We start from the raw sequence: 16,844 nt of genomic DNA on the forward strand, positions 1-16,844 counted from the left end.
TGTTCCCGGCGACCTGATGTGACCGTGACAGGCGCTGTCACACACCGCTCCTCTCTCCCTCGTTGCTGGAAGCGCAGTTTGGTGCCTACTGAAGATGGTGCCGTATGTCCACATTGGCTGTAGTGCTGTGACAGTCTCGGTGCCGTGTCTCATTTCAGTACAGTAGTGAGGGGGTGAAAGAAGCCCTGTGTGTAGTTTAGGGGGTGAATTGTGGCCCCCTGCCTGTCTGCTGCTCAGGTTGCTGGGGTGTTCTGGCATGCCACGATGATCTGTCTTAAGACTGAAAATGAACATATGAGACTCAACATTGTGCAAACTTATTTTGATGGGCAATGATCCTTTGGGCTTTACCCATTTACACAGCAAGTGTTCTACTTTATGTATGTATTTAGTTATTGTCATAATTGTGGATATGGGTAGGGGACTGTGTAAATTTTGACTCGGGATTTATGGAGCACCACCCTGGCAAAGAATTATTGAAGTGGGAAAGCTACTGTAGAATGCGTGTTCTTTTGTCACTTCCCAGTCCTTCTGACAAGCCATACTAATCAACAGGTACAATCTTAGCTTTGGTTTTTTTAGTTGTTGTTGTTTTGGCTTGGTTTTTTGTCCACCTTAGCCTGAAAAAGGATCTGTGAACCTCTGAATGGAAACTCTCTGGATTCCCCCTGGAAGTATCTGTTGAGCAATGCTAAACCCACTCCAAAACAGCCACCTTTACCAGTAGGATGTGTTGAACTGGACTCGACTCTGTGTTCTTTGTGAACACAAGCAAGGTGTGATTTCCTGCCTATTCAAGTGTAGTCCTGTCTGCAAAGTGCTGTACAGACCTTCCCTAACAAACACAAACATAAGCAAAATTAAACCACTTGATATTTCTAGATTAAAATTCTGCACGTTGCACTCTAATTTCTAGTTTGTCCCAAATCTTGATCCATATGAAAAATAAAAGTATAAGCTGTTTTATTTTGCCATCTTATTTTCATGAGAGGTAGGAGCTGTTTGTGGGAAAGAATACTGGAGAGGTGTTCTCAAGTGGACAGAAGTGGTATAAAGAACAGACTGGTTTGGTGGGGTTTTTTTTTCCTCTTGTACTGCTTTTTCAAATTTGAGAGCAAAGACTGTTTTGAAAGCTGGTTTTCCACAAGGCCTGGTTGAAATGAGGTGTGTGAGATACCTCAGTTTTGCTTCTGTGGTGTCCTGCTTGAGACAGGAGCAGTGAAGGCAGCCTGACTCTCCTTGGCGAGCATCAGAGCCATCAGTTCTTGGATAGGTTCTTCAGCACTCGCTTGGCCACCTGCTGTTAATGGTTCTCTCATTCAGAGTATTCTGTAAAAGACAGGGCTGGATCTCTTTTCTCCTTGGTTTCTGCTGCTTTATGTCCCACCAAAGCTGTCTTACAAAATAGACAAGAAGCCCGAGTTAATGGGCTTCCTGATTAAAAACCGGGATTGTAGGTATTCACCAATCATCAGGTGCTAAAAGGGCTCTAGGTAAACAAGGCTTATGTAGGGGTTTCCCTGCCTCGGGATGGGTTGTCCCGTGTCACTGAGAAAGGAAAAACAAACAGCTGGTTGGACTGTTGTATTTGCTTGTTTTGACAGCCACATCTGTGCACAGAGACTAGCGAGAACCTCTCCTTGCAAAGCAGTGTTATGTTGTAGGATAAACAAGTATTTTTAAATGACAGAAGGGTCCCAGTGACAATAAAAAACTTCAGAGGCTTTCTCTGCCTTGATGCCTAGGTATTAAGAATGAGTTTTTCTTTTTTCCCCTCCCCCTGTAAACAGCAGAGAAAGGCTCTGCCCGTGCCTGGTGGGAACAGCGTATGTGTGCCATACTCACAGGAGCAAAGGAAAATTCCTTCTTTAACTCACAGTGATATTTACAAGGATCCTGCACAGATGGTGTTCTGCAAATCAAAGCAATGAATCATTAGCTCATGATTCTGAAATGGTTGAAAAGCATTTGTAGAGAAGCTTAAATTTAAGCTTGAGTGGCCTAGCAAGCTGATTTGGGAAGGAGAATTATGTTAAATTAATTGCAATACTGAGTAATCAGTGAATGCTTCAGACATGCTGGCTGAAGACTCTGGGATTCTGTAACTACAAATTTTGTTTCTATAAAACCACGTTGCACTTTGATAGGAGATGTCACAGATGTAATCTGCAAATATAGCCTGACTTGCCTGCGTGAGTGTGTGCTTCAGAAATACTTGCTATAGCGAGGTGCTTTGGGAAATTCGTGCCTAGGAACTTTTTTGCATCAAGAGCACACAGCAATGGAAAGGCAAAATAAGATTTTCTCTAGTGAAGAGGCTGGATGAGAAGAGAGTTTTTGTATCTCAATAGATTTGTAATGAGGTTTGTACAAAACATTTACATGTTTCTGTTTGGATTTTTCCTCTTTAGCAATAATGGAAATCCATCCTTTTCTAAAGGAATAATGATTCCAATCTTCTATATTTTTTCTTTCTTCAAGTTGTTTTGTATGTTTTGAGTTACTGTTTTGTATTTTTCATCTGTATATAACTGAATACAATCAGAGAATAAAATTAATATCTATTGGTGACTTTAACACAGCCAGAATGTATATAAATTGCTCTTTGTTCTGTTTTGTTTAGTACTGTGGCAAAGCAAGATCGTAGCATATTGAAGAGAACTTCTTGTATCTCTTCTTATTGTCTGGAGCCTAAGGATCTCTGATCATGTTCTTTTTATAACAGTTTCACCTGCATTAAAGGCAGGCTACAAATGAAAACATTTACAAATGTTTCCTTTCATGAAAAATTGGACATAAAAGCAGAGAATGGTTTTGGCTGAAAGAATGCCACTGTGCAGAAATGAGCTCCGAAAGAGGCCTAGTATGGTCAGCAAAAAGAATTTGAATAACCACAACTTACAATGTGATAAGACTTTCATTAGTCAATTCCTTTTATGCCTTTAAATGCTTAATGGCAAAGCACAAATAGAAGCCTTTCTGTCATATCATAAGTGTCATCAAAATAAGAGTTCCATCTAGAAGATAAAGTTTGGTAATTTGAGACCTAAACCAAGACTGTTCCTATTGCATTAAAACCAGAAGTACCCTTTCAAATTATGTATCTGTTAAAGTAAAATTTTATTCTATAACTTTGAATTTTTCATGGTGATGACCAGCATGTGTAGCTTTGTCTGTAGTTTATCTTTTTGAAATCAAATGGCTTTTGGCAAGACATAAAAAGGTGTATCTTTCTCTCCCTTTTTCTCTAAGATCTTAGTGGCTCCATAACAACTCCAGATGTTAAGCTAAATCTCGGAGGAGAATTCATCAAAGAATCTACTGCAACTACATTCCTAAGACAGAGAGGGTATGGCTGGCTTCTGGAAGTGGAAGATGATGACCCAGAAGATAACAAACCACTCCTGTATGTCATAATTATTTTGGGGTTATCTGTCTTTATTAACTGCATAGAAAAAACAAACAACTCGCAGCATCTCAAGTTGCCCCACAGCCTTTTGCTGTGACTAGAATTCTATTTGACAAATTACTTTACTGATGAGGTTTTTTTTCTGGTGCAGGAATGAAAACATCATGTTTCTCATTATGGGTTTTATTTTTAGTGTAAGAAAGGCTCGTTATTCACTGTGGGGGAGAAAGGAAGGAGGAAGTAAAATCCAATTTTATTAATCTCCATAAGTATAAAGCTCTTATGGCTTTTCCGCTCTTCTCTGTTGATCTTGTAGTGGTTAAAAAGTCAGATTGTATCTTTTGCACTGAGACTGTGAGTTTCTTAATGCTGTCAAAGAATCAGAGGCTTAAGACAGTCCTGTGGAAAGATTCATGTTAAGTAAATTCCGTCAGTTCCTCTGAAGTAAATGCATTGTGAATCATGCTTATTACACTAGGGATGCTAGAATCAAGGAAGTACAAACTTTATACTTATATTATAAAAGTAGACTAAAAGGGTGTTCGTGTTGAAAGACAAAAATGTCCTTAAAACAGAAAATCTCTGCATCCCTTGTTCTCTTCACAGAAATGTGGTTGGCTGAAGAAAGTTTGTGTCTTAAGGTTACGGCCCTGTGGGTCAGGCAGCCTGGGTCTTAGTCCGTGTTCTGCACCTAAGCAACTTCCTTCTCAGCATCTCAGTGTTTTCCTGTGTGAATTAAAGATAATGATACTTCAAAAATTGAGAAGGCAGGAGAGTACTCTGGAGAGCTCAGTGAGTGTTGAGAGAGAGCTTAATAGTGAAACTGCTACTTGAAAAACACTTTGAAGTGTGCAGAAGTACACACTTCCTTGTGTGTATAGGTCTGTGCAAATAAGTCTGTTCTGTAAACTTCTAACTTTTAATTAAGAAACAGAATGGTGCAATGAGGTGACAACGTATGCACTCCCTCTTTTGTGAAACTTTTCATACCACAAAACCCAAGTTTGTGATTCAGAGACAGCTGGGTATTCTAAGCTGCTGACTGCTGTAAGCCAGGAGGGCGTGTGGAGAAATGGTCAGTTTGTGGCAAAGAGCATGAATGTAATCATCCTAACAGAGAGACCTTAATCTGACTTTCACGTAGCAGTTTTTATGCAGTTCTGATTATCCCTAGAACATGTGCTGCCATGAAGCTTTGTAACCTGAATCCTGCTAAGGATTTAAAGAATAGCAGCCAGCTAAGGGAAGGTCACCAATGGAGCAGTACTGTTGCAAGTGTTTTGTTCAATAGAGTGAGGGGTTTTTTTTTCTTTCTCATTGGGCAGCTTTAGTCCAAACACTTGTTTCCTGTTACAGCTGCCATCACTTCTTTGGTGAGGTAGCTGTCAGCTTCATGTGAAAGACAGTTTATTCACACAGGAAACTGTCAGAAACCCTAGGCAATGACAAAGAATTATTTCCAGGCAGGAAATATTCATGTTGCACAATCTTCAGAGTAAAATATGGGAAAGCTACATCTTATTTATATAAAAGGAGGAAAACAGATGCTTCTAGTCTATTCCTTAGATTGAGGGATGTGTTAAAGAACATTTTTTGTTCTTTGGTCACAGGTTAGTACAACGAATTCTGAAATGGTTTCAGTAATAGCAATCCTGAAATTGCCTTGAGACACTTAATGAGCAGTATTTAGTTGTTTGGGGTTTTTTAAGTAAAATTGTGGTGAATCACATCTTTGTTTATTTCCTCATCTTTTCTGAGGAAAAAGCCATGAATCAAAGCCTTATACAAAACTTTCATAAACAGACTTAGGATATTATTCTACATTTTTCTCCACTGTGCTCTTAAATGTAGAGCAGAGGGGTATGTGCTGTGAAGTCTCTTGTAACTCTTCAGAGCTCCTGAATAAGGAAAACACTAGTGTACACTTTTGTCCTAAAGTTCTGTGCATCAACTTAAAGAAGTAGAATTGCCCGTTACTTGGGAAGTTCGCTTCCTTGCCCTTACGCTAGGACAAGCTGGGCAAGATGTACCAGTTAAGAGCTTCCTGTGCAGAGGAATCTTCTGGTCAATTTGTAGCTGCTTACAGATAGTTTGTAGCAGAGAGTGGAGAAGGCAATTAGAAAAGAGCAAAATTTGTTGATAGAATTTATTGCTCGCTTAATTGGCTTTTATTTATTTTTACCTGTATTGGAAACAAGCCAGTAATTAAACAATGGGCATAAACTGGTCTGCTGAAAACTACTGTTGTTGAAGCAAGTTAAACCCCCCCCCCCCCCTTTTTTTTTACCTGAGGTATTTTGAATTGTTTAGGATTAGTGAATGTAAAGGTATTCTTTCTTGTAGGATTTGAAATAATATGTTTCCCTGAGTGTGCTCATAGCAAACTGCTCAGCATAGGAATACAGAGACATCCTACTTTTGTGTGTGCACGTACTTTAAGTAGTTACAGTGCTATGAATGTGTCGTGTGTTCCTGCATGTCAGAAAATAGATCTACTGTCTTTATGTAGACTGTTAGGGTATGTTGTGTATGTTTTCTATTCTCAGTCATGTAGTTGATTTTCAAATAATTAAATATCTCTAACTGTGTCATACCAGTTACTGAATGTGGGATGAAGGTATGGTGTTGCTTTGTTGTGGGTGACCTGTTCCTTAGCCACGGTTTCAGGAAGTCTTACGGGTGACAAGGGGCTTGCTCTATAACCCTGCTGTTTGCCCCTGAACTTACTTTTTAATGTTGTATTTCGTTACTGTGGTGTATAGTAACGTTCCCTTGCTGTACAATTTCAGAGAAGAACTCGACATTGATCTGAAGGATATCTACTACAAAATTCGGTGTGTGTTGATGCCTATGCCATCTCTTGGATTTAATAGGCAGGTAGTGAGAGACAATCCAGACTTTTGGGGTCCTCTGGCAGTTGTCCTCTTCTTCTCAATGATTTCATTATATGGACAATTTAAGGTAGGTGTAAGCCTTCTACCTGAAAAGAAATCTAAACTAAATTTGGGGACATGATTGCTAAGCAATTTACATTCTTGCATGGGTAGCAAGTCTTTTCCTCACACAGTAATGCTGGGCACTTCAGATGCTGTTTCTCAAGTTAATAAGTAGAAAGACAGCGCTAAGAAATGTATGAAGTAGCCCACGGATAAGTTAATCATGATGAAATGTCAGGTTTGGTTTTATACAGTAAAACAAAGGAAAGATGTGGTTTCTAGAGGAAACAGATTGATGCTAATGGCTTTATAGTCATATTAGTGAATCTTTCCATTTTAATTGTGACCTTTTGTTAACATGCTTTTTATTACTAAAAAATGATACCAAAAAACATTTGTTCGGATACCGTTAATTTCCTGACAAATAAAGCTGCTTGTTTAATTCATACTATATCACAACTCTTATCTGGTGTATTTAATTTTCATTAGTGTTCTTTGCTGTTTTGTCCTCCCTGCTCAATTACCATCAAATAACTTTCCTCTGGTCAATAGGCTTTTTCCATAATTCCTGTTGAACTCTAGGGTAAATAGTTATTCAGAGGCATCGTGCAGATTTAATTGGCCTCCATAAACACCATTAGCTTTTTTTCTTTGTGTTCAGATGGAAATAGAGAAGTGGTATCATTTATAGTCACAATTTGAATGTGAGCCTAGGTGTTCCTGCTTTGGAAATCTTTATGACTGTATGTGTAGTTACAGTTGTTTTAAATACAACTTAGTATAGCAGTAAGCCATATGTAAAGTAGCAGAATGTGCTTATGCAAAGATTTTTGGGAATTATGAGATAAAATCATTTCCTTTGCAACCTCTGGCTTCCATATGGTGTACCAAATGCTAAGAACTCACTCTCAGTATCTTGTTTCTATGAGACTTGAAGTGAGTAGACTAAACCACTGTATAATTCAAGTGGACCATTTAGCTGTATCCTGGGCAAAGCAAGGACCATTCCTTGATCCCATGACAGATAAACTACCTTCTGCAGCTCATATACCCACTGGAATGAAGAGAAGGTGTGATGTTTCTTAGGAACAGTGGATTTAACATACTGATGTAAGAGTGCTGTATATGTGTGAGGAGGAAAAGCTAGAAGCTAGCAAGAGGATGACTGGCAGCAGCTAGGCTAGATGAACTGAATGATGGGCTGTGAACTGGCGAGAGATGAGCATTCTTGCTCTAAGACTTTAATCTGGTCCTCTTATTTTAGACAGTGGAGGAAAACAGAAAGTAAAAGGAGGCCATATGTATGCTATTTTCACAAATAGCATAAAGCTGTTATATTTATCTCTTTTTTTTTTTTTAAAGTGGTGCTGTGATTTTTATCTGTTTTTCCCCTCTTTGATTCTTCTAGGAATCTGGGATTTTTAATTAAGTAAAATATTGAATTGCGTACTAACTTCATTTTTAAGTTCAGCCATTGTACATTTGGAAATACAGAGACTGGACTGATATTGTTGTTTCCTTCTAAAAAGGTATTTCAAAAGGGAGAGTTTCACTCCTAACCCTCCCAGTGGCTCAATTCCAAGAATAGATAAGTTACTTTGAAGGTTCTGTTAAGCCAGAGAATGATTTTAAGATTTTTTTTTTTTCTTCCATTTAAGAGCAGAGCAATGAAAGAAGCACAAAAAAATAATGACAGACTTTGTCCAAGGAGTCTGGGGCTGTTTATTAAGTTGGACAGCAGGTTGAGGGAGGTGATTCTCCCCCTCTACTCGGCTCTTGTGAGACCCCACCTGGAGTACTGCGTCCAGTTCTAGGGCCTCCAACATAATAAGGACATGGACCTGCTGGAGAAAGTCTAGAGGAGGCCACAAGGTTGATCCAAGGGCTGGAGCACCAGTCCTATGAGCACAGGCTGAGAGATTTGGGGCTGTTCAGCCTGGAGAAGGCTCCAGGGAGACCTTACAGTGGCCTTCCAGTACCTGAAGGGGCCTATGGGAAGGCTGGGGAGGGACTTTTTACAAGGGCAGGTAGTGATAGAACAAGGAGAAATGGCTTTAAACTAGAAGAGGGTAGATTCAGATTAGATGTGAGGAAGAAGTTCTTCACTGTGAGGGTAGTCAGACACTGGAACAGGTTGCCCAAGGAAGTTGTGGATGCCCCCTGGAATTGTTTAAGGCCAGGTTGGATGGGGCTTTGAGCGACCTGGTCTAGTGGAAGGTGTCCCTGCTGATGGCAGGGGGGTTGGAACTAGATGATCTTTAAGGTCCCTTCCAACCCAAACCATTCTGTGATTTTTAAGTTGTAATCATCATCAAGTTCTACTGAGATTTAAATTCTATGTAATCTTCTGAGTGTTCTCAGTTTGAGTAAAGAATGAAGTGGCGACTTTATGGATGAAAGAAGCAGAATTGCAACTCCTTGTATTGGTTGGGCTGATTTTTAAAAACTGTCTGAGCCTACCTTTAGTAATAGGTGGGATGTTAAGACATTTAGCTAGGGTGGTCTTAGCTTTAGTTTTAACTAACCCCTTTCTACTCTGCTACAATATTACCATACTTACAAAACACATTGCATGTGCATTCCATGTTCACTGAACTTAACCTTAAAGTGATTCTGTAAATGTAACCTCTGAATTTTATTCTCAAGTTGCATTGTGATAACATGTAAAACTATTCTTGCCCCAATTCAGAATTCAGTTTTGTATTAAAAAAATCCTTGACTGCAGTGAAATTAGTTTTCCTGTCTCACAATTAAAATTATTAATATAAATGAATTGTTCTTTATCTTTTAAGGTTGTTTCTTGGATTATAACTATTTGGATATTTGGATCCTTGACAATTTTTTTACTGGCCAGGGTTCTTGGAGGAGAAGTAAGTACCTGTATGTGAAAAGGACATAGAGGGAGGTAGTGTAAAGTCTCTTGGCTACATTTTTCAGTAGTAGATAGATTTTCTTGGTGCTTGGCTTTGGACCTTAGGGACAGGTGCTTTCAATTTTTCAATCACTGAGTTAAATGGGACCCTTTATCCTCCTTTGCACTGCCCTTTATTTAAACTTTTTTTTTTTAAATGGGGCTAACAGCAGTTGTATGATGTCCCTGTGGGCAGAGCACCTACCAGTGTTTGTTTTCCTCCTTGGCCTGATGCAGCTCAAACCCATTAAAGGATAAAAGTCAGTGCATGTTCTTCAACTGCAAAGCCAATTGAAATTCTGGCTTTGCAGAACTGCCAGCTGCCTACATCCCTCTCCAGCTGCCTGCACCAGCAGGGTTGGAGTAGATGTTAGAGCTGTTGGCAAATTGAGTCACTAAGCGATTCAGGTGTAAACAAGAAGAAATGACTTGCAGCAAGGCCCACAGACGGCTACACTGGAACAGTCAGGAGGGCAGAAACTTCTTAAAATGGCTCTGCAGCATAAAATGCATTGAACTGTGTTGTGAAGAACTAAATATTCAGTGGTACTTGATTTTTATGTTTTTACTGTGCATCTTACATTAATAATGAACTAGTGTTGCAGACTTCTTACATTGTTTACATTTATTTTTTTAGATTTTCCTTTTCATCATAATTACTAGTCTTATGTGAACACTGTTTTGAAATAAATAAGTTATAATCAATGTAATTGCATGGTATTTCTGCATAGCAGCATGCCCTTAAATCAATCTGTTTTGTGGCTCAAATGTGAAATTATCAGAATGTATAAGCTGGGGAGAAAGTGTAGGTCTGCACAGTTCACTATGAAGGATCAACGGCCACGAAAGATTGCTTGCGGGATGATCACTGGTCTTGCCATTATTTTTCCTGTTAAATGCAAGAAGCCTTGCTGGGCCCAGGAACATTTCAAACTGTAGTAGGAGAAAATTGGACATTTTAATCCCCACAAAGCTGAAAACAGTTATGGAAATACTTTAAACAAATTTGTTTAAGATAGTCATAATAAATTCAAACTATAAATCAGAAGATTACTGTGCGTTAAGAGGGACCAAGTTCCAGGTCTTCCACTGATGCCAAAAGCATTCATGTACTTTATGAATTTATTTAAGTATAAAGAATACAAGTATGTTAATACACAAAATTATATCTTTGCTGCTTGTGACAGCCAGGACTACAGCTGGTGACTGAGAGATCTGGTGTAGTTCTGTGCTCCTGGGTATTATTTGTAAATGGAGAGGGGCAGCTGAGAACTGCTTAAGGCAGAACATGAAAATGTGAGGGGTGGGTGGAATTAGATCTTTTACCTGTGTAAATACTTACCTTGGAACTGATAAAATTGTCATTTACAGTGTTTAAAGAAAAAAAATATTTCTAAGAGAACTGAATGATTAATTACAGAATTCTAGGGGGTAGCATACAAAACCAATTTTCATACTAGCAAGCCTTCCTTTAGCTGAAATTTCACCAATAGGTAACACATTATCACTATTCATGCTGTTATAACAAGATCAAATTGTGTTTGGTGACAAAGATTCAGTACTACAAAGCTTGTTTTTGTGCTTGAAAATTTCAGGTTGCTTATGGCCAAGTTCTTGGTGTGATAGGATATTCCCTGCTTCCCCTCATTGTCATAGCACCTGTACTCTTGGTGGTTGGATCATTTGAAGTTGTCTCTACCCTAATAAAAGTAAGTTCACTATCATCTATTGAGAATTGTTTACAGTTATTTTTAAGTCACTTTCCTAACACTTTAAGTATTAACCTGTTCAGACAACAGTGTGTCAAAATACTCAGATCCATGACCTGAGCTCTGTCATCCTCATGGTTAACATGGTGGACGTGGCTGCTAAACGAATTCTGTTTGAAATGTTTCTTTTGAGTACTTGGGGAAATACAGCGCTGTTGCTATAACAACGCCTGTTGTTATCAGGTTAGCTTCTGTTTAAGTATTTTGCTGTGTTATAATAGTTGCAATAAAAACAATTAGTATTATCATTTTGAGAAGAGGTTGCATAATTAAACCTCAAAATGAAGAATCTGAAAATAAGCTGTTCCGTCCCTTCCCCCATCATGCAGTTTATTTTTAGTTCCTGCAGCATGAATATGACGTTAGGCATTGTTCTGAGACCTTCCCCTAGTAGCAGCAGTACAAAGCTCTCGCTACCCTTTGCAGAGGAGGTGAGCATTGTTCTGATTTTACAGATGTGGAATGTAAGGCACAAAGCAAGAATAACTTGCCTGATACCGCCTGCTGTTGGATGCCTTTTATGAAACTAGCAGTGTTCCCTGATATATCCCAGAGCTACCCAACGAGCTTGAGCACTTCCAGTACTCCTTAAAACCCTTTTAGGTAGCCTTTGCAGTTATTGCTGAACTTCTGGAAAGGTTGACTGAGAAAAAATTCTGTTACTAGCTAAGCTGTATGTTTTCTGAGTTTTTGTTCTGTTATTTGATTGATTTCTGTCCTTTTAGCTTGCTGGTAAAGAATATAATTGAAGTACAGCTAAAGTGTATGATAAATAACAAAATTGCTGTGTTTGTGACTTGATAACTTGCAATTACTATGAAGTGATACAGTCAGACAGCAAGTCCTTAACTTACAAGTTAACTAATATATAACTTGAAAATAAATATATGTTAATGAAACCTCTGTCACTTGATTATTTCTGACAGTCTTACGTTAACTTCAGGGTGAATCTGTGGAAGGTGCTTATATTTGCATTTTTAGCATGGAAATGCAGGACAGGCCCTGTATGGCCAAAACTACTTATGCTGTGACAAGTACTACTTCTTATGGCTTGCGAGCTCTGTGCTTGGGGAAATATTTTTCACAGTCCTGATTTTGGGGAACTTACAGTGAAATAGTGAAATTCCAGTCAGTTCTTTTCCATTTGCCATCAGCAAAGTAAACGACTCCAGTTATGCACCTCAATTGTTTTAATTGCTGCAATTTTCCTAATGTGTCTTAAGGAATTTAGTCATGATCTTGGTTGTCCTTCTTGTCCATCTCTGCAGTCCCAGATTAGGCAGCAAAAACAGAAGAATGCAATCCCATGTAATTTTTTTTTTTTTCTCCAATGGCAGTTGAATAGGACACATAATCCCTCAAGGGACTTCAGCTCCTCTGACAGAGCTGTGGAAAAAGTTCTTTGCTGCGGTCCTATTATGTCTGCCCTCTTTGCTCTTCTGTTCTGCAGAAGATTAGTGTTCTTACATGCCACTGAGTTTTAAGTATTTTACCTTTTTTATTAATATTCAAGGTGCTGCTAGAGTTTAATAATATCTGATTACTTTTTGCTATAATCTTGTTAGTTTGAGGTTTGAGTCAAGTTTATTGTGCTGAAGACTTCACACACACACACACACACACACACACACACACACACACCCCACCCTCCCAGAAGTGTGCATGCTAACATCATATAGGATAGTGGATATTCATAGGTGATGTTACTTTCTACCAGTCTTCTAAACTGGTTCTTTCTTAACTTAGTAAGCAATGTAGTTTTTGATGCAGATTGTATTTTGGCAGGTTTCTCACTACAGCTGAAAGGAGTAGAAATGTGAGGCTCAGTTACCTTGAGGTGGGGGCACCATAATTAAAGAAAAGCTTATGAGCCAGATGAATCCTGAAATAAAGAAAAAGGTCATTTAACCATCTGGTATATATTGTAGGAGGAAGTATAGCAACTTTTTTTGCTTAAAAGAAAGGGAGGGGTTACTAGTTGGGGACAGTCAAGGTAGAAAAAAATGTTATTAATCCAGTGTCATTTCAGATTATTGGTGCATGTAAGCTTACAGCTTGCTTATGATATCTATATGTCTTACATTAGAGAGAATTTACTGTAGATCCTTCACTGTTCACTTCAAGTAAAAATGTCTCAAATTAAAATAGCATGCCTATTTGTTAAATATTTCTTTAAAATTAAATGAAAATGCATAGTATGTTCTCTTTGTGTGTGTGTGTTTGGAGCTTTTTCCCCAAAAATTCTTTTTGGGGTGTTTCTTTTTAATTATTTTGTGAGAAGAAGTGATTTTTATCTTGGTATTTGGTAAGGTTTTCTTGTGGTGTCGGCTAAGACTGTTCATCTTCTTTTTCAGTTGTTTGGAGTCTTTTGGGCTGCATACAGTGCTGCATCATTACTAGTTGGAGAAGAATTCAAGACTAAGAAACCTCTTCTAATTTATCCAATCTTTTTATTATACATTTATTTTCTGTCCTTGTACACTGGGGTGTGATCTAGTGCAAGATGTGGCCAGAAACCATATTTTAGTCACTTGCAGACTGATAATGCATAAGATTAAGGAGGCTGGAGATAATCCAAGTGACTGTTTTGTATCCAGTTGTCAAGATGTTTTAAGATTGAAGAGCATATTTGTGTATATTATTTAATGAAGCAATTGTAGTTATATAGATTTGTATCAAAGTTCTAGGTTTGTTTAAGACTCTTCAGATTTTAATGAACAAAATAAGAACCTGGTGTTTTATAAGAACGTGTAGCAAAACCACAACTCAGTACCTGTGCCAAAAGCACTAGGGCCAGATTACTATATTGGAGGAGAAAAATGAGAAGTTAACTCTAACAGTCTAAAAGTGCAATTTTTCTTTTGAGCTTAAACACAGCTGGCTTTTCTGGCACAGCAAATTCTGTAGATAATATATATTTATGAAACAGTCCTGATTGTTCACAGAATAATCTGTATAATCAAGACATAAAGATACTACTTTTAATTTAGTGCCTCAATTACTTTGATTTGGCTATTGAGTTTTTATAAATTCCAATTTGTTTTCAACACATGTATATACTGTGTATTTTGTATCTATGTCTTGTGTGTAGCGTAAATACTCCTTGGTTAAGGATGTATATTGGGTTTTTAAAAATTGAAGATACAAGTATTTGAAGTCTTCATTTATTATCTCTGACCAAAGGAGCAAGATATTTACTGCGTGACATAATTAATTAAAATGCATATTTAGAGAATCAAATTATTTTACTTAAAAGCATAAATTTACAGAGAAACAGGTGAACACCTTTTTCAACTGTAGTGCTGGCTTAATGTTGGAGGAAAAGATGAACTATCAAATTTGTGTGATCTTTAAACAATGTTATTTTATGATGACAAAATAAAAATAATTCTTCCCTAACTATGTTTTACAACATCTTGCTCTGTCTTACTTTTAATAGCATGGTATTTAACATGCATCCATTTTTTTTTTTCCCCCAGTACTATTAATCCTTTGTAAAGAGAAATAAAAAAAGATTTGTAAGGCCAGATTCTCCCTCCACTAGATAAGGCAGAAGTACAGCTTTAGTAGCAATGACAGTCTTGCTAATTTTGACTATCTAAGGATTATGTAATAACATGATGACATGTTACATATTTTCTGTGTACTGTGATGATTGCTTATGTAATGGCCCTTATGGTAATGTTTCTTCACAAGGGAAGTCCACTCATATTCACTTTGCCTGGAACTACCTTAGGCATTTGCAATCTTTAGTATTTACTATTGCCAAATAGATCTAAAGTTTAATTTTTTTTTTTTGCTAACAGAAAAAGGTATTCCCCATGTCTTTTGTTGTTACAAATAAAAATCAGCCATGACAGGGTAATAGCAAGGGCTGTCTTTGGTCCCTGATGGACACATTTCCTTACCAGAACTATAGTTTTTCAGCTTTTCAGACTTGCCATTTTGGTAATTTATTTTTACCACTCATTACGGATGCAAAATACATATTTAAAGTCTGACTCTACCACAAACCTTTAGTCTATTCACTCTGCTTTTCTAGCTGATGCTTGTGTTGCTTTTAAACAGAACTACTTAAAAGTTGATGCTGGACATAAACTGTAATACCCTAGCTTGTAGTACATTAAAGGAGGAAAAACTGGTAGAGTGGTTGACTTTTCACCTAACTTTTGACTTGTGCAGAAGTTCTGGTGAAATTACTGCAGAGTCACACCAAAGCAATTATAACAGCAGCTTAGTTCTTGTCTACAAGTGTTTTCTGAGCATTCATGCCACATTCTAAAAAAAAAGAAAAAAAAAAAAAAGGCAGTGAGTTAGTGTATTAAAGAAAGAATGAGAATCTGGTCTTATATCTTTTTTTCATTACTTGTATTTCTTTTTTAACAGGAATATCCAACTAGTAGTAGAAGACTCAACCCAGACCCTCTGAATATCCATAACTAACATCACCCCAAACATGAAGGGCAGGGGCACGTTTAGGTTCCTAGGCTGCCAGAGATCTCTGCTTTAAGCTTAGTTCCTCTGCGCGTAGCGGTTCATTAGATGTCCACAATGGATCCTGTGTGTCTGAACTTACTATGAATATTCAAAGGATGCAAGAATGTTCTATTTAATCTCCACATATCTTAATTTCCTCTATACTAATGTTTTGTGAAATTTACAGTTGCAGTTTTAACTGTTCCTTTCCTCAGGCTTGGCACGTGTGTAATATGCAATGTAGATATGCACTTAACATAGCATGTATTTTGTACACAATTGCAGATTTGCACCTTTTAACCTTACTATCTCTAGGGTCATCTTTTGCATATGCTGTGCAAGAAATATGTACAAACAGTTCTCAAATGGTTCTGATAGTTTGTAATAACTTTGCATTCAACAAACTCATATTTTTAGATGAGGTATGTGTGTAAATACAAGATGTATTTTATAAAAATTTTGAATTAAACTTGTTTACAGAACGTACAAAGCTCATTTATATTTACTGAATTAAGACACATCTATATTTCTATATGTGCCATCAATCTCAAGCTTTGAGGCTATAAATAAGTTTTTGTGATAATATATATATATTAGTTCTGTCAAAACTGGAAACTTGGAAGCACATCCATCTAGCAAAAAGATCCTTTTTCAAGGTGGAACACTTCATTTCAAGGTAGACACATGGGTAATGTACTTTAATAGTGAGATATACTCGTTGGAGCACCTTCTGTATACAGCATATCTTACTTCCTCTTCTACCCACCAGACATACTCTGTTATTAGAAAAAATAAACATGCTTGAGAAGTGAAATGAAATCAGTTGTTTTGATATGGATACAACATACAGCTCGAGATCTGCTTTAGGTTTTGTCACTACCTGTACTGGTCTCCAATGTTTCACTTGAAGTAGTGAAGCAAGCTTAAACTCTGCTTATTTTGCTCTGAGGACAGCTTTGATTAGCCTGGGTAGCACACATACCCGTGGGGTTTGGCTTGGTTTTGTTATACACACCCACTGTATTTTTTAAATCATTTCCCTGCTACAGCAGCCTGTGCTAATTTGTGTCCTAATAAAAATACTCTTCTGTAGGAAACCACGCTGTATTTGAAATGTCAAATACTATATTTAAGACCATCCGTAGCATAAAAGCTTTCTCAAATATTTTTGCAGAATATGTCACTTAGAAGAATGCCTTCGGGTAGCCTTGGCTATACACGGGGGTATGGGGAAAGGTGAAAAGGGAAAAACTCAACAATACAAAAGGTCGTGTTATTATTTATTATAATACCTTTTTATTCTAACAGGCATTATACTTGGGTCATTTGGGAAGCACGGTGAA

The 16,844-nt window shown here is 37.6% G+C and overlaps 1 protein-coding gene across 1 annotated transcript; it reads left to right on the forward strand.

The window, feature by feature from the left end:
- Positions 1 to 3,252: 3,252 nt before the first annotated feature.
- On the forward strand, positions 3,253 to 14,424 carry YIPF4 (Yip1 domain family member 4; the record flags this gene model as incomplete). The annotated part of the gene is made up of 5 exons (XM_010165504.1): positions 3,253 to 3,406; positions 6,199 to 6,370; positions 9,138 to 9,215; positions 10,852 to 10,965; positions 13,380 to 14,424. Coding segments are annotated over 5 exons (656 nt in total), but the record flags the coding sequence as incomplete, so codon positions are not given.
- Positions 14,425 to 16,844: the final 2,420 nt, after the last annotated feature.

The sequence above is a fragment of the Antrostomus carolinensis genome, unplaced genomic scaffold (assembly GCF_000700745.2).
Source record: "Antrostomus carolinensis isolate BGI_N321 unplaced genomic scaffold, ASM70074v2 scaffold24840, whole genome shotgun sequence".
Classification (NCBI taxonomy): domain Eukaryota; kingdom Metazoa; phylum Chordata; class Aves; order Caprimulgiformes; family Caprimulgidae; genus Antrostomus; species Antrostomus carolinensis.